Below are 27,395 nucleotides of genomic sequence, written 5' to 3' on the forward strand. Positions count from 1 at the left end.
ATGATAATTGTAATGGGTCACAATTTAAAAATGATATCAAGTCAAGAATTGTAATACTTTCTTGATTTTATTTTGGAGCCCCCCACCACACCTGTGTAGATCAAAGACATTATAAGGCATATAATCCCCCAAAACACACTATAATATGTTTGTATCTCAAACATTTTGAAATTAATATTGCCATATTTATACATACACATTTATACATACAGTATAAGTTAACTATTTCATATTGATTTGTATTTTGACTTGAATTTGACATGATTGTCATATCGTCTTACATTCATCTTTAATGTCATTACACTGTAGGTCGAATTCAGTGCCAGTCACTTTAATAACGTGAGAGTACTGTAATTAGGCTTTAGCCATGGTTTTCGACTAGTCTAAAATAGGCATAATGCATAGGAATATCTGGAAGCAATGGTTATGTTTTTGATGTAATTCTATATCGTTTAAATAAATGTTCAAAACCAAGTAGAAATGTGCTGCAATTTAAAAACTGGATTACTCAGGAATGGCTTATTGTACAAATGAATGCTTCATATCCTCGTATTTGGTAAGGTCTGTCGTTTATTTTGATGTATGGTTTGTCATGTAGGCGAGATTCTACTGAGAGTAATAGATGGAATGCAAATGATGACATTTCATGTAGCCTAAATTCACATTGGTTTTCTCACGAACCGTTTATTATGTCAACTAGTATTACCGGAAAGGTAAGACCGTGCTCTGTCAGGTGATATGTATATGCTATCATTGTGATTAGAACTTCGTGGGCAATTCAACACAGAAGAATGGGAGTGCATTTTGCATTATAATGTAATGTGCAGAATGTTTTACATTTCATGTAGCATTCACGTTGGTTTTTCTTGCGAAACGTTTATCACAGCAACTAGTAGCCTAGGCCTACATAATACCATAGGAAAGCTAAAATCGTGCTCTGTCACGCCTGTGACTAGAACTTTCTGAGCAATCCGACAGAGAAGTTTTTCGCCCGTCACAGGTAATTTCTCAGGGAAGGGGGCGGGGGCGCCTTAGGAAATAAGGCTATTATTACTAGTACTTAGTAGGCTTTGCTATGCAGTGAAATTAATGTGGGCTTATTAAGACATTGTAATATCAGTCTTAAGAATAGTGGAAGTTACACTTTTTCCCCCTCCATTTCTGGCGCCCCCTGGCTGTGCGGCGCCCTTAGCATTTGCCTATACTGCCTAAGCGGCGGGCCGGCCTTGAGCTGACAGGTGGAGTACCGTCATGCGCAAGTGCAAACATGCCTAGACAAGTCATTCCTGATCCTGACTTCGTTGAAGTCACCGGTAGGGTCTTTTTTTTTTTTTTTGTTACGAGTAACTAAATGGCGCATTGAAAATGTATTGGAGTAAAAGTATGCAATTAAGTTGGAAAATATAGTGAAGTAAAAGTGAAAGAAATCTGAATTTTAAAAACTTAAGTAAAGTACAAAGTATCCCAAAATATACTTAAGTATGGTAGTGAAGTATTATTACTTAGTTACTATACAACACTGCCCCCAGGACCCCCATTGACCTGTCCCACCCACAGTCACCAGGAAAAACGTACTCTTTACATGGGGCAGATAAAAGACAGAAGGATGTCGACTTCATTTTTGATGATCACTGGGCCAGGATGGAGGTCCGCTTCGTTATAGTGACAGGCAGTCATCTGCCACACATCCAGGATGTAGACTCCCAGGTCATAGAATGCTTCTCGCAGGATTCGATCAGACTGCATGTATGTCCAGTTATAACGATAGAATTCCTGCAAAACACAGACACGACACAATGGATAATTTAAGCTCAACAACCTACTATGTTACACCCCTCCCTTCCATGCAACATGATCCAGAATGCAGCAGCACGCCTGGTCTACAACCAACCCAGAAGGGCGCATGTCACCCCACTGCTCATCCAGCTCGACTGGCTACCACTGGCCACCCGCATCAAATTCAAGACTCTAACGCTTGCCTACAAAGTACTCTCCGGCTCTGCCCCCACCTATCTGAATGCCCTCATACAGGCATCTGCTACCACACGACCGCTGCGCTCCTCAGCTGACCGACGTCTAGCTCTTCCGACAGCAGGCCAATCCAAACTTTTCTCATCTGTTCCTACTAGGGCAGGGACATCCCTAGCCATCTTCCAAAAAAGGTCTGAAAACCCAGCTCTTCAAAGAACATCTCCTCTCATAGCACTACTTCAGACAATCGCACTCATTCATGCACTTATTACACTAATTTATGCACTTATTACACCCATTGATGCACTTATTGTGGCTTTTTATTGTTGTTAGAAATGCTCTTAAAAAAACAAATTGTTTTTTTTCCATGTTGTAAATCGCTTTGGTTAAAAAGCGTCACCCAAATTAAATGTAATGTAATGTAATGTAATGTCTCTATAATAGACTTCCGTAATCTGACGTATTTCCTCATGAATGTAATTCTGTAATTTCTCTTTGGATAGCTATCTATCTATCTATCTATCTATATAGCCTAACGTTCGGTTTCACTTGTGCAGACGTGCACACATTCAATCAGCGCTCACATTAGGCCTACTAAATTAACCCAATTGCAGGCCTCTTTATTTGACCACACACAATTAAGAAATATTTCCTCATTTGGAAAACGTTTAATTTCCTTTCCTAGTTCGAGTCATTCACTCGTGTCGCAATTGAGGAGCTCACTAGCGTTCCTATACCATGACGCGAGGGTTCGGATGTGAAGCGGATCAACACAGCGTGTAAGCTAGTGCCATGTAGGATAAACGTAACGTTATCGGTTATCTTCTGAGAAAGAGAGAAAAAGCAAATAATGAATAGTAGTGACGCCAATTTATGTAGTCTATTTGTATAATTATCTGCACAGCACTAAGCATTCAGTGAACAGAGTAGGCAACCCATGTCGCAGATGCACCCATGTAGAAGTCGTTTTGGATGCGTGTAGCCTATTTTCAAGCAAAAATACTTTACTTAGCAAACTGTATTTCACTCAAGAACGTTTACAATTTGCTAACACCATGTTTCATGCAAGAATGTACTTTTTAGGGCCCTCTATCTCAACCACGTAGCATTATCTAACTACTTACTCCACTTAATTGGGAACGCATCTTGCGCGCAGGAGGGATAGTGGCCGATTCCCGCTGGCTTGTCATTTTATCTTCCTTTTAAAAGGAAATAATGAAGGCAACAAAGACGAGGCTACAGGAGTTTGCGAGGTTATCCGGTTCCCACTGTCAACTCAAATTGGTGAGGGTTCTGTAACATCTGCAATCAAGTGATTTGAAACATAGAAAATATCATAACGATTAGTCTAGTCTATGACTTTTGAGTCGTTTTTCCAAGCATTTATGCCGTGCCGACTGAGGCATTCCATTCAGATGGCTACCACAAAGCGATTCTGCTTAGGGCACCAAAATGGTCAGCAGCGGCACTGGATGAGAGCCATCAAGTGTTGGAAGCTAACTGTACCATCCCCCCTCTGTAAGCTGACTTCTGCGCCTTAGAACACGTAGGCTATTTAAAAATCCCCCACCCCCCAAGAGCAGTTTTACACATCATTAGCAATCTTTTGTATAGGCTATGTTGAGTGTGCGTCTGCAACAGTGAGCCTACTCCTTTTCGGCTTCCGGATGTCTCCACATGTCTCCACCACTGTTTATGATGAATGATTTTTCCCCACCACTTTTAAAGAGACCCTATGCAACTTTTTCATAGTCATAAAATCGCTCAGAAATCGTTGTTTTGCTTGACTGACCAGTTTCATCGAAAACAGTAATATTTCCTCCCGCCCCCAGTGTCCCTATCCGCTATTGCAACCTTGCAGTTTCTGCAGGAGACGTATCGTCTCCTGTTTACATCTGGAAGTCTGAGACGCGTAAAGAACAAGAAGAACCACGCTGGCAATTTATATATTTATATATAGCCTATATATGTATAAATATACGCGCTAAAGCTGTCGGGGAAGCTCTGCAGAGAAATATGCAAGCATAAAACGAGCGAAAACGAAACCAAAACCAGAGATGAAATCGCCAATCCTGCATAGTTCCTCTTTAAAATGTTTAGCAATTCATCAAAAAAGTTGGTACCCACTGCCCAGGGCTACAGATAAACCTATTGTGATCGACAATGCCAACGCATAATGAACTGAAATAGCCAAAACAATGTGTTGTCCTACGTGCAACAATGTAGGCCTACCTTTTCCAAAAACAATTTCAGTTACTTTGACTGTGGAGGTGAAAGCCAGAGTAAGTACGGGGCAAGTAAGTTTCTTAACGTCTTGAAACTTTCTTCTATGAACTGAAAGTCCGATCAAACTTCAAGGCAGTCCATAATTCAAATGAAATTGTTTTCTAACGAAAAAGTCCTAACTTTTATAATAGGCCCAAATAATAGAATATTCAAATAGGCAAGATGTTTGTGGTGCGTCGGAAAATGGGAAAACATTTTTAAATTGTTTCCCGCACCTGATCAAAACCGTTCAGGAATTATTTATTAATTCATTCTCCCTCCTTCGCTTTCAGTTCGGAATGAAATGGCATAAGAGAGCATAAACCATATAGTTTCTCCTGCAGGCCTATTTTATTTTTGCAAATTTGACAAAAGTCATCTTACATTTCAAATAAATATATAGCTTAATGTAGGCAAGAGGTTTATGGTGCGTTGGAAAATGGGACATTTTCTTTACATTGTTTAATTGATTTAGAATCAGAATAACATTCGTGAACCATTTTGTTTTGTTGCCAGCATTAAAAAAAGTGTACCATCGGCCTATCCGCACATTTGAAATAAAATGTATGAATTGACCCAAAAACGATAACGCAAGTGGCGCTTCGGACATAGGCCTAATTTTGCTTATTGGAAACTGGCCTTGTGACCTCATGAAACCATTAGTGACAGCAAAACAAACCTAAACGAAACAGCCAGATGCCTCTTCATAAAATAGGCTAACATAAGACACCTTTATAAACAATAACAAGTTTTATCGTGAGACTAGGCTATTGAAAGCAGATAAGATGTTCAGCTTGCTTCAGGATTTAATTCACTTTTGGATTGTTTGGCTAGTGGTAAATGCCGACATTCCTAACCCTGTTCACATTTGAAGATACAGGTTGATGGTCTAGCTGCTGAGCATTACTACCTGACGCACCTCCAACGGTGCCTTTTCAGTGCTCCCCTGACTACCTTAGTGGGCATGCTTGGGTCATCAGCTGGGGACCACCAGTCATGGATGTTTCGCTCCTTTAACACTAGAAGCGCCAAGCACCGGTCATTTGACCGCTGACGCGTATTACTAGAAGCGCCGTGTAGGTTTGACCTAGATATACCTAGAACGGCCGGGCAGCGGTCATTTGACCGCAGTGATTACAAAAAAAAAAAAATCTTTTCACTCGATTCAATTCCAGGACCCTACGTTCACGACTTTTCCTAAATATGCGTGTTTTGTCACCCAGAATTTTTACATGACCAAAAGCACACCGGTACAAGCTAGTTTAGAGCTATTTTGCGCTCACTTATGTGACAACACTATGTTGTCTCGCGTTCGGCCATGTTTGTCCAGGCTGCTATTCTCTTTTCTCACAGCAGATGTCGCAAGGGTTTCCTGTCAGTCGGGCATGAGAATAATATTTTACCATAAAACATATAGTTTATATATGTGCAATATGTATTATATATGTGATTTATTTTAATAACCATTTTTCATTTACATGGCATAGTCTATGGAGGCGATTTACAGTGGTAAAATGCGAGTTTGTTTTGAAAACGTTGTTCTGCGACGTTGTTCTATTAGGCAGGCCTAGGCTACGTGTGTAAAAAATATTTTCAGCTGAAATTCGTCGAAGCCTATTTATGTACGTAGGGCGCGTCTGCCTACGTAGGCCTACATTCATAGTTGTATCTTACCTTCTATTTGTAGGCTATCTTTTAAAGCTCAGACTAATAAGCATTTTCTTACATAGCCTATTTGCTGAACAAAGAAATATATTTCCAAAAAATGCGGTGCATTCATTCAGTGGCTCAACGTTAAATCTCTCGACTACTACGCAGGAGACCTGGGTTCGCAGCTTGGCACGAGCGATAAAATGTAGCTTATTCGCAGACTGTTTTTCAACGTCGACGAACAATTATTTTTTGTTAATGGTTTTTCATAACAAACTATCTGAAATAAACGGATGAATCACAATACTAGCCAAATTGAGCCGCCACCTGACAAACTTTGACTAAGCCAGTTAGACTTTTTGCATCTAAAAATAATTATATCATAGAGACACGCGAAAAATAAACGAGCCTAGAAATTAGGCTACATGAGATTTTCCCACTGGACACACCACATCAGTATTGTGCTCGTTGCTACGATATACAGAACTCACAGTGAGTCGACATGGGAGAAAGAAGCAAGCAACGTAGCCTAATCTTGATCTCGCCTTACATACTTTCCTAATTCCTACGTAGGGCTAGTCAGACTTTTGTTAAATCTCCAGGGCCAGGTTGCACAAACACCGAAACCAAAGATTGATGATATGAACCAAATATTCTGGAACAGACGGATTTACAACATTGAACGCGATAGGTTATTAGGCTACGCCCTTACGAAAAAGTACTATAGGAATCTTATAGTATTTTGGGACTAAATATTGTAGGAATCTTATAGGAATACTAGCCTATAGTAAATTGGGACATACTACAGAAGTAGCCTACTACAAGATTGCTATAGAAATACTATAGCGGCTAGAGGATATTATAGAGGTATTACAGAACAAAACAGAAGTCCGTGATGCGACTTCCACCGTTTCCTTTCCTGTTCACAACGCATGCAGTCTACATTGAAGTGAAACGTGCAGAACGTTGTCCAAAACAATACAATAACATTGTGTGTTGAGATCTAGTACAATATAGACATCTGTAGACATGAAGTGGCAACTAAAGCCATGATCAGTCATGAAAACGTTGGCGGCTGCAGCCTCATTTAGGTTTTGGCTGGGCCAGCTAGCCAGCCAACTACTTCATCAGCCAGCCGTTATTCTCAAAGCAAATGGCTTCGGGGTCTATACATAGCACACTATCTATTGCAACATAGCCTATTTGAAACCGATTATTCCCCCTCACCCATACACTCGTCTTCGGCTAGGCTACTACAGACATCACCGCGCATCGAGGACAATTAACTGCCTCCCCACCCCCACCGCCTCTCTCTGTGCATATGTAGGCATGGCTATTTAGGAAACTCGTGGAAGAATGCGCAATCATGTTTCATCGCATATGCGCGTTTCAGAATGTTCGAATTCGCCAGCGTGCGTGTAGTTGTGTGAATAGAAAAAACAGAACATAGGCTAGCCTATATTTATTGATGCTTTGCTTAAAATAACTTCCGCCATGAACAAGTCGGGAATCGAACCAGCAATCTCTTAGACGTGAGGCCGAAGCTCTAACCAGTGGGCTATAGTTTTCCTCTACATAATGGTTAAAATGTGTATCTGAATGCTGGATCTCGAATTCACGTATACGTTAGCTTAAATTGTAGAAACAATACAAAACATAGCCTTTTTTCAGCAGACATCGCAAACATATCATACACATTCACAAAACGGAGAATATCTTTCTGCTCAGTTTAGCTCTCTATCTCCCTCCCTCCGATGTAGCTAGACCCTATAAGATGCTTCTCCCTAAATGAATAAAAAATGTTTTAGAAAGTAGCCACGGTAACCTGTAAAATGCGGCCTGAAATCCTGGCTACTGTGTAATTGAAACCAGACTGTTCATTGTCGGCAGACTGTTCATTTTCGGCGGCGCAAACAGATAGGCTACCTATTAAATGAATAGAAGTGAATTTGGGGAGTGAATTGACTTTTACCCATTCACTTTTAGAGCATTTTAGTTGAAAGTCAAGTTTACTTAAGGTTTGTTCAAGAACCCTTCCAGAGTTTTTACCTCAAACAACACAAATCAACACAACTAAATGAACAGATAACTCGAACGTGCTGTATGTCATAATGAAACAACCACAGACTATCAACAACACGGTCTGACACGAATGATACGTGCAAACTGAATTTATGACCAAACGATTTGATTCGTGCACGAAGCGCCATCTAGCGATCATTTTGTGTAAGTAACAGCCTCCCAGTCTAAGGACTCAGCGGTCTTTTGACCGCCTCGCCGCGCTTTAAGTAGTTCACAACAGCACGGCGCTTCTAGTAGGTCGTCAAAGCGGTCAAATGACCGGGGCGCGGCGCTTCTAGGTATAAGTGGGTCAGAACGGCGCGGCGCTTCTAGTGTTAACCCCAGTACATCTCCTGGTGGCGGAGCGATGGCAGGGATCTCTCCCTACCACCCCCTGCTGATGCCCTAGGTGTTCGACCCCCACCCCTTGTTTCCTCTTTAGCCACAGCCAGAAGCTACCCCTCTCTGCCTCCTCTGCTAGCTCCTTGATGGCTTTCCGACGTCCTGCTCCCGTGCAGTCAATGTCACGAAGCAGGCGAACCATTGAGGACCCGACAAACCCCCTACATCCCACTTCAACAGGGCACATGATGGCTTTCCACCCAGCCTCTCTGCATTCTGCCGCTAGGTCTGCATACGTTGGCAGCCTCCATACCCTGCTCCCACGGGACAGTGAGCTCCACCAGCAGGATGGTCTTCCGTGGCACTGACCACATGATCAGGTCTGGCCGGAGCGACGTCTCAACAATTTCCCTGGGAAATTGGAGCTGTCTCCCCAGGTCGACCTTCATGTTCCACTCACTGCCGGGTGAGAGGAGTCTTGCTGTTGCCCTCTGGTGGGCAGGATTGGGGTTCTCCCCAGCCCTTTCAAAAATGATGGGCAGACTCACTGGAGTGGAAGGTCTGCTGTTAGCCTCCTGTCTGCGAGACTCTGCCACCTCTGCCAGCTTCCTCAGCACCAGGTCGTGTCGCCACCTGTAACGGCCTTGGGACAATGCAGTCTTGCAGCCTGATAAGATATGCTGGAGGCTTGCGTTGATGGTATTGCAAAGGGGGCAAGTCTCTTCTGCACCAAACCATTGGTGGAGGTTTCGGGGACAAGGTAGAGTGTCATAGGGTGGATCTGATCAGGAAGCTGAGCCTGGCTTGGGGGATCTTCCACAGATCAGACCATGACATGGGCCTGTCTGTGACGCCTTCCCATGACAGCCAGCCTCCTTGCCGGTTCTGAGACACTGCTTTGACATGGAGACGCTCCTGCTCTGTCCTTGCCACTTCTGCCACCACCATGGCTCTTCGCTGGTCTTCTGAGGCTTTTGACCAGAAGAGAGGGGTGTCATTTCTCCCCAGTCCTGCTCGACCCTCCTGGACTCTTCCAACAACCTCACGATGTTTCAGCCTGCTGACTGCCATGTCGACTGCCTCCTGGGCTTTCCACTTTCTCCCTGTTCGTACCTGGGAGCCAGCTGCTCTCACCAGTTGGTCAGTGGATTCCCTCAGCTCCAGCACCATTCGCACCTTCTCCTGTCTGTATCCCTGGCTGATGGATCGCAGTGGCAGTTGCAGCATGTTCCTACCGAACAGACCTACATCTGAGAGGCCTCTCGGCAGTCCCAGCCACTTCCTGATGAACGAGTTTGCTAGCCCGTCCATCTTATCTGCCACAGAGGAGGGGACTTCGCTGATCTTTAGCGGCCACATCACCCTTGGGTATAGTATGAACTGGTAGCTCCATACTTTATACTTGCCAGGGAGCTGACTCTCGTTGATCCTGGCCAAGCCATCTGCAGGCTGCTTCCTCACCGTTTCCCCCATCTGTCTATCACAAGTGCCACCTGGTGGTTGTTTGGGTCATTGCAGCTTCACTTGCCTGCGAGGCAACCCATAGTGATTCTACGTATTCTTATTATTATTCCACAGCTCTGATTGGTCGAACTCAACCGTACAGTAAAAAGTTCTGAAATTTGGCACACTTATTCTACTCACAATTCTAAGAACTTTCACCAACTTAAAGACTCTTAACCTCAAACCTCTAGTGCCACCAACAGGTCAAAATTCATCAATTTCTCAACAACATTAATGCAAATAACTCTAAAATGCTTAGACCTATCAAGCTGAAACTTGCTCAGTGTATTAACGCAAAAGGTATAGCCCCACCCACCAATTAACAAGACTTTTCCACAAACGCTGTAGCGCCACCAATACACCAAGGTCAAAAGTTTCAAAAAGTTTCAAAGGTCACACATTTCATCCGATTCTCACCAAAGTTTGCACACACCATCTTCAGACCATGCCTTCTTATTGCATTGCTTTCTGGAAGAATTGACAAAATTATTTGCCCTTAACAGCCAATCAAAATCGGCGGCGAAGCCGCCTCACAGACATTAAGCCTATCTCTCTATTGAAACCATAGAACCATACAGTGAAAAGATTTGAAATTTAAGACACATATTCCTCTATGGCCAATGACCACTTTCCCCAATTTACAGACTCCAGACCCCAAAACTCTAGCGCCACCAACAGGTCAAAATGTATACATTTTTTAACAACATTAATGCAAGTAGCTCTGCAATGCTTTGACCTAAGTACTCACCCCACCCACCTATTAACAAGACTTTACCATTCAGGCTGTAGCGCCACCAGCAGGACAAGGTCAAAAACGGTCAAAAAGTTTCACGGGTCACAAATTTCATCCGATACTCACCAAAATGTGCACACACCATCTTCAGACCATGACTTATAATTGCATTGCTTTATGGAACAATTGAAGGAAGTGCTCGCCTGTAACAGCCAATCCAAATTGGCGGCGAAGCCGCCACACAGGAAGTGAACCTATATCTCAGCAAGGCTTTCACGTATCAAGACCAAACTTAGAACATGGGCTCAGAACCCAATTAAAAGAAGCCTCAACAACTTTGGTGCACTTTGACAACTGTGGGGGCGCTATAGTAACAGGAAGTAGGCTCATATCTCATATGCTTTCATGTATCGAAACCAAACTTGGTATATGGACTTGGGACCCCACCCTGAGGACGCACAATACATTTTGTGTACTCTGACCACTAGGGGCGCTATAATTAGCAAAACTTTCTCGTATCAACACCAAACTTGGTACGTGGACTTGTGGTGGTTCCATTTGCACACGCCCACTCTCCCATGTCATGTCTTTTGACTGTTAGGGGGGCGCTATAATCACAGGAAGTCAGCTAATTTTTCATTAATGCTTTCATCTCTCTCTCTCTCTCTCTCAAACCCAGACACAAGCACACACACCCTCCTCTATGGTGGTCGTGGGGGGCGGGGGGTTCCATTTGAACACGCCCACTCTCCCATGTCATGTCTTTTGACCGCTAGGGGGGCGCTATAATCACAGGAAGTCAGCAAATTTTTCATTAATGCTTTCATCTCTCTCTCTCTCAAACCCAGACACAAGCACACACACCCTCCACTATGGTGGTCGTGGGGGGGGGGGGGGCGGGGGGTTCCATTTGCACATGCCCACTCCCATGTCATGTCTTTTGACCGCTAGGGGGGCGCTATAATCACAGGAAGTCAGCTAATTTTTCATTAATGCTTTCATCTCTCTCTCTCTCAAACCCAGACACAAGCACACACACCCTCCACTATGGTGGTCGTGGGGGGGGGGGGGGGGGGTTCCCATTTGCACATGCCCACTCTCCCATGTCATGTCTTTTGACCGTTAGGGGGGCGCTATAATCACAGGAAGTCAGCTAATTTTTCATTAGTGCTTTCATCTCTCTCTCTCTCTCAAACCCAGACACAAGCACACACACCCTCCTCTATGGTGGTCGTGGGGGGCGGGGGGTTCCATTTGCACACGCCCACTCTCCCATGTCATGTCTTTTGACCGCTAGGGGGGCGCTATAATCACAGGAAGTCAGCTAATTTTTCATTAATGCTTTCATCTCTCTCTCTCTCAAACCCAGACACAAGCACACACACCCTCCTCTATGGTGGTCGTGGGGGGAGGGGGGGGTTGTCTTTCCACATTTCCAAAGCTTGGCCCCCACATTGCTGCTTGCAGCTTTAATTTCAACTGTATTTGCAAATGCAAATGTAAAAAACAAAAGCGTTGGCACCAACATTTTGCAAATACTACTCTGAAAGCATCCATGATCAACATAGCCAAATGAAAATGTAAACATTGGTCACACTTTTTGCGCAGATGCAAGTAGGGCCTACTGCCACACACTGTGACGTTGGCTGCCTAAAAGGCGCGTAGATTGCCTAAAACTCTGTTTTTCTTTGTTTTTCTCAGTTCACATTGAGACGCGAAACGAGAGTTTTCCTAGATATCCACTTTTTAGTTTAGAGTTTTTAGAAAAAATCGTATTCAGAGGCAAAATCGCCGTTTGAGTGTAAGCGAAAGGCACAAACAAAAGGAAAAGTCTCTGTTTTTCAAGATACCCGTGTATGTGTGAACGGGGTCTCAGTGTCCCGGGAATCCCGGGAAAATTGCTCAGGCAGGGGAAAAAAAGGGAAAAAAAAAAACCTCTGACTAAACCTATATGCCTGCCGCTTTGCTGCACAGCGATCATAATAAAAAATTATGTTGAAACAAAAACGTAGTGGTGTGGATGTAGTCCTAATTTGACTTGTGTATCAGATTAGAATCTCACACGGCACCTTTAAATGTATGCGAGTTCAAATCCACAAAACTTTTTGAAGCCATTTCTAACCAGTAATAACTTTTTTCACATTCAGATTTGAGACACAGATTCTCAGGCCTACAATACAGAATTCTTAATGTCTAAAATAAGTGCCATTTTATCCACAAAATGCCACTGTTTACCACCATTAATTTATCCACTGCAAACTCTCTCTCTCTCTCTCTCTCTCTTTCTCACACACACACACAAATAAAAGGAATGGATGCACATGACCTTGCAAGGGTGTACACAGACTGACACACTCATTTGAGTCTAAGCTGCTCCCTAAATTGCAGTGCAAGTAGTAAGAGAAGATGCCTAAAACAACTCACCCTGTGCCCTGTGTTGGCTGTCTTGATGATGACCTTGGTCTCTGGTGCGCGTCTCAACAGTGCCGCGACTGCACGCTTGAGCAGGGACACTCGGTAGGCATAGTAGGACCGAGGGAAGCTGGAAAAGTGTGCACATATGTTGAGGACGAGAACAGTGTGTGGGTCACCAGCCAGGTCATCTATCGCATTACTTAGGAGGTGCATATCTGCCATGATGTGCCCGTCCCCGAGCATGTAAGGGGTGTTATGTGCGTGATGTTGTATGATGATGTTGTTCTCCATGTCCACAGCCATGTAGTTGTTTATGGCAATGAGAGCTGTAGGGGGGGAAGGGGATTTTATGTTAGTAGTGTGCTTCTAGCGTTCTTGAGACTAAAGGAAAGTGTGACAACCATTTTTTAGCACAATGGACAAACAATGAATGACATTCACTTCAGCTCCATGATATACACCAAGACCTGCCATATTCTTACCCAGTCCAAAATTCTGTCCACAATTGTTCGGTAAGGGACCAAATATCCAGTAGTAGCCTACAGTATGTATTTAAATAGGAAAAGATGACCTGGGTCGATTCACAAAGAATCCTTTGGCTAAAATAGCTCCTAACTGGCGAATTTAGAAGAAACTCCTAAAAATGATGGGCGTGCCACTCGTAACTTTAAGGCCGCGTTCAGACTGCAGACGAATCTGATTCAAATCTGATTCCTTCTCATATCCGATTTTTAGGGCTGACTGTTCACACTGCCTTTAGCAAGTGTCCAAATCGGATATGGCTCTGTTCAGACTGGGTCACATTAGTAACAGATCAGGGGCGTATTTCACAAAACCAGAGTAAGTAGATCCAAGATAAGTGACGACACACGCGGTTGACCAAGCCTGGTCAAAGTAAACATGCTCAATACGTTTCACTAATGCTGAGCGCAGATGAGTTGAGGCGGCTAGGTCAAGCCAGGTGTAAGCAAAGTCTTATAGTGTAAGTTATTCGGTATGTGTGCGCATTCTCGTTTCTCCCCCAAATATCTCACGGTTGGAATAAAAAAGACGCGAAAAATAGCGTCTTGCACACAAAGTGAACAACCGCTTTTGATATAGACTGACAACGAGGTAAAGTTGTACTTTTTTGGATGGGAATCATGATTATTTCTGTTACAGCGGGAGTAGGTGTGGCAGACCAAGTGAATGCAAATGTATGTATGCACCCACGTGTGAGAGTTTCCTTGTCTCGGCACGCAACGTCATTAAGAAAGCGCTTTGCCACCGCAAAGATGCACACAGTATGACTATAAATATCTTAATTTGTCTTATTAGTTAATAAGACAAATTAGTTGTAAACACCTTTGAAAAATGTCCCCTCAACTTCCAATCAACTACAGGCTATTCATCAAACGTCCGTCAAAAAAGAAGCAAACAACGAGTATGTTATTAATTATAAGGCCACCATAATTTAAATGACATCCATATGGTATTAGGCAGACATTCTGCTGTGTTTTGCGAGTAAATGCAAGTAGCAAATAATATACAAATAGAATACAGCTCTTTGAAAAAATCGCATGGAGGTCTGATTTGAATGACAGCTAGCAGAACCAATCAGATAATGTAATTACCATTAGAATTAAAGGGATATTCCGCCATTTTTGGAAATACGCTCATTTTCCATCTCCCCTCGAGCAAAACAATCGATATTTACCTTGTTCCCGTTCATCCAACCATTCTGTGAGTCTGGCGATACAACTTTTAGCTTCAGCCTAGCATAGATCACTGAATCGGATTAGACCATTAGCTTCTTGCCTGCTAGCTTCATGTTTAGGCTGATTTGACATGGAACTACACTCTCATCTGGCGTAATAATCAAGGCAACTTACAAACGTACCATAGGCGCAGTGATATCGTACGCAGCATCTGAAAATAGTCCCCATAGACAACAAGCAGTAGTAGTGCCAGTAGCTGCAAGTTGCCTTGATTATTACGCCAGATGAGAGTGTAGTTCCATGTCAAATCAGCCTAAACATGAAGCTAGCAGGCAAGAAGCTAATGGTCTAATCCGATTCAGTGATCTATGCTAGGCTGAAGCTAAAAGTTGTATCGCCAGGTTTCATTTTCAGTTGGTCTTATTGCACTTTCTAACTTGAGAGGAGACACGTTTTAAATGGGAAAATTACCAGAAATCGTAGTCACTTTTAAACATGAAGCTAGCAGGCGAGAAGCTAATGGTCTAATCCGATTCAATGATCTATGCTAGGCTGAAGCTAAAAGTTGTATCGCCAGACTCACAGAATGGCTGGATGAACGGGAACAGGGTAAATATCGATTGTTTTGCTCGAGGGAAGGTGGAAAATAAGCGTATTTCCACAAATGGCGGAATATCCCTTTAACTTAGCTTGGCTGTTAGCCTGGTCGGGAGCAGGCTAGCTTCCAAGTATAAATTCCCATGGTAACTTATATGTGATCTCTTCTGTGAAACCAAGTCAAGGCTATGTTCATCCAGGATAACCCAGTAAGCCTGTCTAAATCCCCTATCTTGGTTTTGTGAAATACCCCTCTGACAGGTTACTGTAGTAACGAAAACAAACATTTCTGCCATCAGGAGGAAATACTTGCTAATTTGGTGTGATTAAACATAGAACAATACAACTAGGTGAGTGTTCATTGAATGCATGCATAGGTGTGCGTATTTGCGCGACAGAAACCGAAACTAATTAGTGGCAAGCTCCGCTTCAAACTGTTGGAAGGCTATTTAATTATTTAACGGCATTTAATAGAACAATGTGGATTCTTGCAACTTCCATAGAAACAGAGCAGAGACTGTATAATGCTCTATTTAGCATTGAGTATTGTTAAGTCACGTCTAATATAACATGGTCAAAAGACATAGCCGTAACGTTGCTCCACAACTCGAAATAGGTGGGCGGTCATGCACGTAAAGTCACGTCACGGACACTCAAATCCGATCTGAGTGTTGGGAGCTGTTCAGACTGAGACGCATCTGTCCATATCCGATACGAATCCGATATGAAACTACCTCCTTGATGTGGTTTGCAACCGTTTCTCAAAAATCGGATTTCATGTGACCCGTCACTGTTCAGACTTCAAAAGTGACATCCGATACAAATTGGAATGGGCTAAAAATCGGATTTTGGCTGGCAGTCTGAACGCAGCTAAAGACATATTTTATTACTAATTCACAAGGCAATTTAGCCCTAAAAGTAGCACCTATGTCTGGGACAATTTAGAAGAAGTCGAAAGGACTCTAAAGCCCAGCGCTCACTGGACAAGCCGTTCAGCGGTGTTTGACGGTCTGGGTTTGACACGCAGGATTTTAGAATAGTTTTCTATCTCTGTGCGGGTGCTGCGAGGCAGACGTTTCTAGTGGGCTTTGCTCCATTGAAAACAATGGAGTTCTATTTTTTTTCTTGTAACGGCGCATACGTGTCTGGTGGGTGCTGGCCTTAACTTAACTGGGACCTAATTACAACAGAGCTGCCAACTCTCACGCTTTCGGCGTGTAACACATGATTTTGCCTGTTGACAAGCACTCACGCCATACATCCATTTTCTCAAACAAAACAAAATCTGATCTTGGGCTGAGACTCGTTCCTTCCTTTTAAAACTCCCTGTAGTGAGGATGATCCGAGCAGGGTCCAGGAAACAAAGTCAGCAGTAAGAGTCAACTTCAACTTGGTTTTATAAAAAAAAAAAGACTTTTATTAGTCACCGAAATTCCCACAAGGTGAACACACAGGGAAAGCTCTCACTAGCGGTAGTTCTCCCCCTTTTACTTCCCCTTTTACTTCCCTCTCCCCCTGTCTGTCTTCAGGTCCTGAACTAATTGCCGCCAGCTCGTTACTCAGATTCAACGCAGGTGCATCAATTACAGATGGTACGGGTTGAGAATGCTCCTTTCTTTCCCGCACATCGGGAATCGCGAAGCATCGGGACTTTGTAATTACAACTGCAACCGCAAGGGGGCAACATAGACCGCCCTAATAATATGAAGGTTCGGCTCATGGAAAACCCGAGGACGCCGCGCTGGTGACAAGCGGAGAAAAGAGACATGACGCTCGGCATGTTAGATTGCAGTTGCAGAGTTTTAGAATGTTTTACAGCCTACCTCACAGCTCTCTCACTCGACGTAGCCTATAACAACCAACATCCAAGCAAACAATGGTTTTCTTTTTCATTAAAATGAAATACCAAACCCTATACTATAGCCGGCAGTTATTAAGTAAATAGATAAAAAATTAGTTGCCTAGGCTACCCAACCGGCGTGGCAGGCCTGTAACGTTGCTAGTGTGCGTTGAAGCCTAAAACCAAAACGGCTCTTTCACGCCACTCCACAATAGCGCAACAAAGAAAACTCAGCGTGTAGGCTAGTTGTAAGCATAGGTTGTAATGGATGGACCAGATCATTTCCTAGTTACATTTCAGTAACTAGGAAATTATAAACTAAATATATTCATCTCTAGCCTGGAAATGTTGACTCTTGTAGGCACGCAAGTCATGTTTATTCAATTTTATGGTTATGCATTGCTTTAGATGAATATTTTTTTTTTTATCATTTCCTAGTTATTGAAATGTTGTCAAGATATTATGTTTTGATTCTAAAAGTGAAAAGAATGGAAATGTGTAGTTTATGTTACATTTGTATTATTTGAGCCAATGATAATTGAGCTAGAGGTCAAGGGTAATCAGGAAATAAGAAACAACAAGAGTTTCTGTCAGAAAACTATTTTGGTCAGTAATAGCAAAGACACTTAAATATATGAGGAGACACTGCACTGGAAAAATCGCCCATTGAAATGCATGGGGTAACTTCATAACGCAAAGATGGCGGGTGTTTACGCCGGTTTGCACATGTCCCGCCTCTTCCAGTGCCGTTGCTCCAATCATTTTGCCGATCCTTGGCGGTCACACATGCGCAGTCCAAGATTACCAGTAAGAAAAAGGCTTTTTAAGCGTTAATTTGATACAAAACCACCAAACCTTTTCAGCGATTTTAGTCTAATTTTCATTGTGATTTCAAACATGTGATTTTTATGTCCCTTACACCTCTGAACATGGACATCCAACTCTCTCCCCATTCATTTAGATAGGGCCAGGTCTTGTTCCCATAGACCTACGTTCAAACTGGCTGCCCGACCCCATGGCCAATATGGCTGCCGAGTGACGTGACTTGCTTTAAAAAGACTTAGTAATAGTTCTTTGTGATAGCTTAATCACAAGTCAAAACTGTACCACTGTAGTTGAGGTCAAGAAAAGTATTCATGACCAATTTATAATGGTGTCATGTCAGCCAATTGTTCAGGCTCATCACTTAAAAAAACCTAGAAGATAAGTCAGGCCAAAAACAGTTATATGTCAAGTTGTCATGACAATATTGTAAACGGATTACATTTTCTTGGCTAATGTCAAGTTGACATGACAAAGACGCCGTCAGATAATGTCATCTTGCCTAATGTCAAGTTGTCATAAGGATGACACTCAAACTATGTCAACTTGACATAACAAAAAGACAAATGACACATTATGACAACAGTCATAAACATCAATATGTCATTAATCTGCATGACATGTGTCATGTCATTCTTATGACGTTTACATGTCACCCTTATATAGACCCCTTCAAATAAAGTGTTACCGCACAAACCATATAACGTTGTGAACAAATGCTTTACTGATGATAAATTATGCATGAACAATAAATTACTAATGATGAACAAACCTTTAACTAATAGGTAAGATAATGCTTAATAAATTATTAATTGTACGTAGTTACCGGTATTATAAAGTGTTACCGGATCAATGTATTTGGTATCAGTGGGTAACTCTGTGTCTTTTTTTCATCTGACCATTTGATTTAATTTCATGCTTTAAAAAAAAAAATCATCATCAAAAAAATCATTTGCATACTTGATTGTACAGACAAGTTCATAGTCTCATTGGAAAGTCCCACTTCATCTCTATGTAATAGAGAAGAATGGGTAAGTTTCATGGGTGGGTGTGTGTATATTTCTTATTTGTCTGTGTGTGTGTGTGTCTATATATGAATTAAACATTTTCACTGTATACATATGTGTATATTTATGTATCTTACTAGGCACGGATTTGACTATGAAGTCATGCCACTGTTCGGTAGTGGAGTCTCCCATCGTGTAGATGTGCTTGTCCTTCAGACATTTAGTTTTGTCCACTGTATTAAATTGACGGGTGACACACACAAATGATGTCCAAACATCATTTAAGTAGAATCCTGCTGGTATCGGCGTTGGCAACCCTGGTTTACATGCTTCTCTCTCTCCTAAAGATGAGACAGTATGAGGAGAGATGGAATACACAAAAGAAATATATTGTGCATATATTTTCAAGATTGTATATTAATATATGTCAGAATATACTGTATGTTGAAATATATTTCTAAATACATTTAAATATAGGGTGAAACATGTTTTGAAATATAAGGTTAAACATATTTTTCAATATATTTAAATATAGGGTGAAATATGGTTTGAAATATATTTCTAAATACATTAAAATATAAGGTGAAGTATATTTTGAAATATCTGGTGAAATAAGTTTTGAAATACATCAGATTCAGTTTCAGATTTTATTTGTCACATACATACAATGCAGTGAAATGTAACAGTTGGCTCCATGCTAGGTAAAATATAGGGTGAAATATGCTTAAGCAATAAGCCCTGTGAGGCCGTGGTTTATACTGTATAATGGAACAGCTAAGGGGCTTTGTTAGGCACGAAGCGAAGCGGCCGTTCGATTATACAGAATAAACCACGGACTCGAGTGGCTTATTGCTTTTCTAAAACGGTTATTACTACGTCGATCTTGAAAGATTTCATGAAACAAAGGCACAGCAATGGAAAAGTAACAATGTATTCATTCATAGATAATCATTCTTCTGCCAAGAAATATATTCCCTCAATATGAATGGTTGCCATGCAACAACGAGATGCAACAACGAGACGCAGCCCCTAACTTTTGTGCTAGTTTTGTGGTAGCGCATTAGAACGAAATGCAGTCAAGGTGTGTGTATATTGTGATATTTACAACGATTCAGCTGATCACAATCAAGGACCGGAACTATCTGATTTAGAATTCGAAATATATTACAATATGTTGAAAATTTTTTTTTTAAATATAGGCTTCTATGGCTGAGTATACTTACACATACAATGAATTTGGCCTCTGCATGAATTAGTGAGAAGAAGCACACATTAACCCGCAGCAGTGAGCTGCCTTGCTACAGGTCGGGAATTGAACCAGCAACCCTTTGGTTACAAGTTTGAAGTCCTAACCAGCAGGCCACAGCAGTCTACTGTATGTGTTGGGATATATAACTTATAACTTTTTAACAGAAGAAAATATATGTTTAATTGCACACCACTGTACACGGCCCATCAGTGGTTAAAATCTAGTATACAGAGGTTAACTGTACAATTATACAATGAGAATTCTTCTAAGAGTATCCAGATCGGGGAGTGCCAGATATTCACTGCAGGAGTGGGCAAAGCACTTTTAAAGAAACCCAGGGCCAGATGTACAAAGAAAGCACTAATAGCCTACCGAGTTTTTCTACGTGCAGAAAGCGAACACCATGCTTTGACATATTGTGTAGAATTTACGAAGATGTCACTTCATTGCGTAAACAGCGTTCATCATCGCCCCTACCTGCACCCTTTACAATGCCAATTGTGCGCCCACAGCGAAACCCTAAGCGCAGTTGAATATTGCGACATTAAAAAAAAAATCTAAGTTTAGCAACCATACATGATACTAAGATGTCAACGAGCAGCGACATAAAAACGAGGCCTAGTTGTTCTACTAAAATAAATACTTAAACTATTTAATGCACATAGACTAGGGCTATGTCTTAATACCTAACCTAGCAGATTGGGAAGTATAGGTTGTGAAAGTGAAATACGATATTAGAAAGGCAAACAGAACTTAATGTTGCTTTTGACATAGTACAATAAAGAAGAATGACATCCCAATGACATGATTTGATGTCAACTAAACGTATGTACTCCCAATCATCCGTAAATTGATCTAAAGTGCATTTTACTCCGGATAATCCCTTTAAGATATCGGGGCCCTTCTGCAAAAAATTCTTACATGACCTTTAGCATCAGTCTAAATACTTTACTGAGTTAGACACTGACACTGGTTGTGAGGGTTTTCATATGATGAGCGCATTAGTGTGTGGGTATGTGTTTTATGTTGGCATGGCATACACAGATACAAAGAAAAAGGGAAAATATACCAAGAGTGGCGTTAGAGGCAAGGACTCTAATCACGCGTGAATCACCCTTGATCCATCGATTCACATATTTACTGAGGAAACAAAGAATATGGCATAAGATAAATTAATATGCATTATATTACATTCACGTTCCATATAAGTACACTCTAAAAACAGATTGGTTAAAAAAACGACTAATCTTGTTGGTTAAGCACATATTGGTTAATTTAACTAAGACATTGGTAGCAATTAAACAAATACATTGGTTATCAAACAACTAATATCATTGGTTAAGCATACATTGGTTGATTTAACTAAGATATTGGTAGCAATTAAACAAACACATTGGTTATCAAACAACCTAATATCATTGGTAAAGCATACATTGGTTGATCTAATTAAGATATTGGTAGATATTAAACAAATACATTGGTTATCAAACAACTAATATCATTGGTAAAGCATTACATTGGTTGAGTTGATTAAGATTGAGTCTTTCGTGTTCGCATTTGACATCATTAAGTCGTCGGACGTCTCTGTCTCTGGATAAGTGAAGTCGAGAACAATGGCTACCTGTCAACGGCTGTCTTACTTCGGCATAAGGTAAGATATAATGTAAGATGTAGTTTGTAGGCCAGTCAATCTAGCTCAAAAAAGGGCCAAAAATGAAACTAATTGCAATAGTAATGTTTCATACTTTTTATTGATCCTTAAACCCTCCTGCATCACATATTAAAAATCTACCCATTTATATTTAGTGGAACATAAATTTTTTCAAGGTCAAAGGGTAGCAATTTCCAATGCATTTTGCCATTGGGATTTACTACAGGTGAAATGGGTAAAATTTTAAACTATAGGTGTGTGTGTGTGTGTGTGTGTGTGTGTGTGTGTGTGTGTGTGTGTGTGTGTGTGTGTGTGCATGCATGTGGGCGTGTTTGTGCATGTGTTTGTGTAATTTGTTGTGTGTGCTGGTTGGTGCGTGTCGTGTGTGTGTGTGTAGGTATGTGTCTGTGTGTGTGTATGTGTTCCTGCATGTTTGTGTGTGTCTGTGTGTGTGTATGACCGTAGCATCCAGCACCCAGAGCAACCATTCTCTTTTAAAACATATATATTTGGAACCTAGTTCATTAAAGGTTTCTAATGGTGTCACTTATATGGACCAAGGACCAAGTTTATTATCATGAAAAAAATATATAGTGCACTGAATGGGGAAATATTTTGCGTGAGAAATGTCAAGTATGTCGTGTAGTGTGAGAATGGGTCAAATTGCGTGACTGTCACGCTCAAAGCGTGAGACTTGGTAGCCCTAGGCTGTAATAATGACAGAAGTTCTCTTTTCACCGGAGTAGGCTACAAAATCTGGTAAATTAGCAAACAGATAATAAACATGTCGGGACTGGTGGCGCTAACAGCTTTAAACTAGGCAAACACGGGACCTGTTCTAGAGCTAATTACAGTTTTTCTCAATTGTTTACACACAATTTCTGGTACTTGAGACACAATTCTCATAATATGTAGCTCATGCACCAACCTCCTGAACCGATTCTGCTGAACTATAAGCACAATTTCTGCTTTACACTCAAATTGCAATTCTATAACACACACTGTAAAACCCGACAAGTTAGTTGAACTTAGGGATGCAACGATCCGACTTTTTCAGTCTCGATACCGATACCGATGCCTGGGCTCTGCGTATCGGTCGATATCCGATACCGATCCGATACCATTGTTAATTAATAAACTGTATACCTCACCATGTGGAAAAGACTAAAAGCATCAGGCTTAAACATTCTTTCCCTAACTAAACATTACTTTCCTAAGAAAAAATCTAACAAAATAACACTTAAATATAAAGGTAATGTATTATTATTATTATTATTATTATTATTATTATCATTATTATTATTATTATTATTATTATCATCATCATTATTGATTACATTACTAGTATTAAAAATAAACAGTTGTGCACCAGCAACAACTTGGAACAGCATTCAAATTCAAGTTTACAGTTATTACTAAATAATAAATCTAACTAGCTGACATGAAACTCAACAAATGCACAATTTTCTCCCATCAAAACAATTTTGCAGATAACAATCCCATATTAGTGACATTGAACCACCCCTGCCACCCGCGAAACCCCTCTATTTACTCATAGTGGTACGGCCCCGCAGTTTCCCCACGATAAACTAATTAGTTCACACGGAGTTTGAATGGTAATGGTAAACGGCACTTGAAGTTGTACTTTTTATCTAATAAATGAGAAGTTTTTAACAGCCAATTTGAACATTTGCATGTCTTGATACCAAGAACAGTGTATACAAATATGAGATGAAAATGACAATGTGTTTAGTTTGAGTAGCCTTTTTTTAAACATCATTTTTTCCGATCCCCGATCCAGCTATTTTGTTCATATCGGGGCCGATATCCGATCCAAATATCGGATCGGTGCATCCCTAGTTGAACTCAAAAAAATTGGTGAAACCGATTACACAAAAAAATTTAAGTAATGGTAACTTGGTTTTGCTAAGTCAAAGAAACTTAACTTTTTTAATTAGTCTCCACTAGCGAATTTTGAGTGTGTTCAACAAGTCTTTTTTAAGTTGAAGAAACATCCACTCGTTGAGTTTGCAGTAATTAATAAAATTAAGCTCAGCTTACTTGGATTCATTAATATCAACATAAAATATTTCATTTAGCATCAACCAATTATTTTAATTAAACTTAACTTAAAAGTTTCAATTATCAGAAAGTTGAACAAACTTGCCCATTTTGATTTAGTTTGAACTTTAGGACTTGAAAGAACATAGGCCACTGAAATTCTACTTAATCTTTTAATGTAAACCATGAAAACAAGTACAGATTGGAGTTCAGATCAAGGCTGTAGTGAGGCTAAATTCAAATAAACACAGTTTATCCACCTCTAATTTGAGAAATGAGATAGAGGATGGTAGGAGATGATAGTATTAAAATAATAAAAAACATTGGACAATAACTTCAACCATCAACAAATCATCGAATATGTTCAGGGAACAATTAATGAATACATTATAAAAATATTGGAGTTCATAGCCTGGCTATCACCAAGCTCAGTCTTTTGAGATTTAACATTTGTCTGGGGAGTCTGCGCTGTATTTCTACTAGACAAGAGGCGTGATGAATTTGCATAGTTCAAATGTCTCTGTACGCTTGGATAGTCCTTCAACCAATCAGACCACGATCCTGGTGCGTCTGATGGATAAGCCAGGATGCGATTGGTTCCAGCAAAAGTGAAACGGAAGCAGAAGAGATAAATGTGCAGGATTCCAGCCTGCAGAGCGAGATCCAATCGGCGACAAATCGGGCTGGGTTTCCTCATCTTGAACTCCGATTGAGAGACCTGAAAAAATTAACAAAGAACAACTGTGTGTAAAGCCTACCTTACATTGCCAGACTTTGCAAAGATTTGGAAAAGATTTTTGAAAGACTACAGTCTCAGACCTGTAAGCTGGTAAATTTTCCATCTGAGAAACATCCCTAAAGTTCAGAACGGGGGAGACGACCTCACAGTTAGACTCCTTTGTGTCCAGGTGATCTATTTGCATTTGAACTGTTCCCATTGTGTGTGTGGCCGGCCATTTGGGAAAAGGCCCTCGGACACACCTCTTCTCCCCCTCTCCATGCCTCTGATGAATTAATGTTGGAAACTGAAATGTATCTGTTTCATGACAAATGATAATACATCCATGTTTGGTCTTGAATTAATACTTGTAATGTGGGCAACAGCCTGATCACGCTTTCATTGCACTCTAATGTATGTATACATAATTGTAGAGTAATAACTACACGGGAGAACTTCAGGTGGTAGACACACCCACATCCCACCCACAGGGTTGGGGGGTGACCTGCATGATAGTTTAAGGTTGAGAATTTCTCACCTCGCTCGCTTCTCTTCTCTCACTTTCTCAGCTTTGGGCAAGAGGTGACTCTTCTCTTCCTGCTCTGCTCTGGTCTAGGCAAGAGGTCACACTGACCTCTCTGCCCCTCTCTTTCTCTCTCTCTCTCTCCCTGCCTTTCTCTCTCTCTCTATCTTTTGATTTCTTTATGGGGTTTGTTATTTTCATTATTTGATATATTGTTTTATCTGGTGTATGTAGCATTTTAACTTGGTAACTTGTTAAGGTTTAAGTCCAAGTTTATTGTTTGTTTTGAGGTTAAGATTACTTATCCTTTGTTACTTTGTTTAAGGATAATTACTGATACTTTTACTTTTACCTAAGGCTGAAGGCCTAATAAATGGTTAATTCTCCTCGCTCAGTTTGCATATCTCTAAAGATCTAGTGTGCCATTCCATTCTCTGCCATAGTTAAACAAACTAGTTATTTGGTAATGTATTAGAGGTACAATATATCTATGGAGTCAGATTCTTGGTGAATTTCCTAATAACATTACCATTTAACTCCACATGGCTACTGATCCATTGTTCTTCACGCATGTAAAGGGAGAACGTCCGACGTGTTTGTGTAGCACGTTTGGGACTGTTTTTGCACCCTCTTACAAGTGGCGACCTCGACCGTGAACGTTATGACGGGATGTACCTATATTTCTGAAATTTGGTGAGTAGAAAAACTTCTTAAAGACGTGTAGCAGAAAGCACACGCTTAGGCCTACGCTATCAACTCACCTAAAGATTCAGAAACTTTGCTCTCTCCGTTATACGGAAATACGAACATGGACAGATGTAGACACGTGATAATATTTCTTTGTTTAATACATTAAGACAGAAAATGGCTAAAATTGTTGAAACTGAAGGCATTACTTCTTACTCTAGTGAGATAGAGATATGCAACTGGCGATTTTTAATTGAAATACATGCGTTACAAACAACAAAACATGCAATGATGGACGGTGTTATCTTGTTACTTCTCATTCTTTTCATATATTCATTCTTGAACACCGCGCAGTCATTGAAACCTTTCTCTGATGCGAGATATGTGGCTATCCCCAACAAAGCGATGTTAGAATATGTTGCTTCGTCAGAATTGTCGTTCACAGCCGACTCAAGCAACGACGTCTCTTCTAACACCACTGGAACAGCGCAAACAGACTGCGAAAAGGAGGCTATCCAACACATGGACGCAAACGACCCAAGCATTGTCTGCAACTCATGTGGAAAATCAGAACATGAGATGCAGACATGTTGGTCGACAGGCTTTCGAAAACACCGCCAACGCAGAGTCCAATCATCTAACACCTTTGCTTCTCCTAACAACCCACATGCCTCTGGACCCATCCATTGTTCTAGGTGTTAAGGCGCAAAATTGCTGTGTGTGTGTGTGCTTTCACTGAAGGACAATGTAATGATGCAGACTAACCATTCAAGACCATGGTAAGACAGAGTTTTATATTTTTAAACTGAACATGATAACATTAACCTATACTAATAATAGCACAGATAATTCCATGCAACAACCTGTAGCATTGTTCTCCCAAGGTGCTCTGATGGGAAATTTGTTAGTCAGATATTCAGACAGTGTTTTTATTTACTTTGAAGATAATAATATTTGCTAGCTTGTTGTATGCTCATGTATAGTGAGTGTGTAGACTCTGTAAGTGTTGAGGCTTGAAAGCATTTAACTGTGCAGATGCTAGTAGCATGATTATTCTTCACACTTTTTGTTTTTCTTTATACTCCCCGGTTAAACCAAATGAACGGTCACTGAACCAAAGAGTATCTGCTGAATGAATGTTAGGTTGGATCTCTCGTGACTAACAAATCATGCCCATATAAAAAAAAAAAAAAAAAAAATGGGAAGTGCAATGTTGTAGATTGTTGCTTAGTATGACTACCACCTGAAATTTGAATGTCTGTATATGTCTCTGCCAAAAGGAGGCCCATGTGCAGCTGACTGTGTGGCAGACACATCATGCCGACATTCTTATACCAACTAAATGTTAAGTCTATTGTTGAATGTCCAGAAGTGATAAAGCACATACACACACACAAGTACATTTTCTATTAATGATTCAAACTGAAGAATTTTAACTGCTGGGATGAACTCATTTGCCTTCCTTTTAACCAATCATTTATATACATTCTTTGATTATTTGATTTGATTTTCTTGATAAATGTGTATTCAGTATGCAAATAATGCCAGTAACAAAGATGATTTATCTCACATCTAAAGACAATTCATTGAGTTTTTAGTCACA

General features: G+C 40.9%; 1 protein-coding gene across 1 annotated transcript; it reads right to left on the reverse strand.

The window, feature by feature from the left end:
• Positions 1-1,578: 1,578 nt before the first annotated feature.
• Positions 1,579-21,286, reverse strand: LOC134089455 (NXPE family member 3-like). The gene is made up of 4 exons (XM_062543898.1): positions 21,222-21,286; positions 19,041-19,244; positions 12,950-13,266; positions 1,579-1,773 (listed from the first exon to the last, which is right to left on the reverse strand). Exons 2-4 carry the CDS (start codon positions 19,093-19,095, stop codon positions 1,579-1,581), a joined length of 567 nt encoding a protein of 188 aa, XP_062399882.1. The 5' UTR covers positions 19,096-19,244; positions 21,222-21,286.
• Between the last annotated feature and the right edge of the window lie 6,109 nt (positions 21,287-27,395).

Source organism: Sardina pilchardus, chromosome 8, assembly GCF_963854185.1.
Source record: "Sardina pilchardus chromosome 8, fSarPil1.1, whole genome shotgun sequence".
In the NCBI taxonomy this organism is placed as follows: Eukaryota; Metazoa; Chordata; class Actinopteri; order Clupeiformes; family Clupeidae; genus Sardina; species Sardina pilchardus.

Excerpts from the sequence above, each read along its gene's own strand:
- LOC134089455 (XM_062543898.1), bottom strand. The coding sequence starts at position 19,095 with ATGGGAGACTCCACTACCGAACAGTGGCATGACTTCATAGTCAAATCC. Across the intron at positions 13,267-19,040 it reads CATAGTCAAATCCGTGCCTA|CTCTCATTGCCATAAACAAC; the intron begins GTAAGATACATA and ends CCCCCCCTACAG. Across the intron at positions 1,774-12,949 it reads CAGCCAACACAGGGCACAGG|GAATTCTATCGTTATAACTG; the intron begins GTGAGTTGTTTT and ends TGTGTTTTGCAG.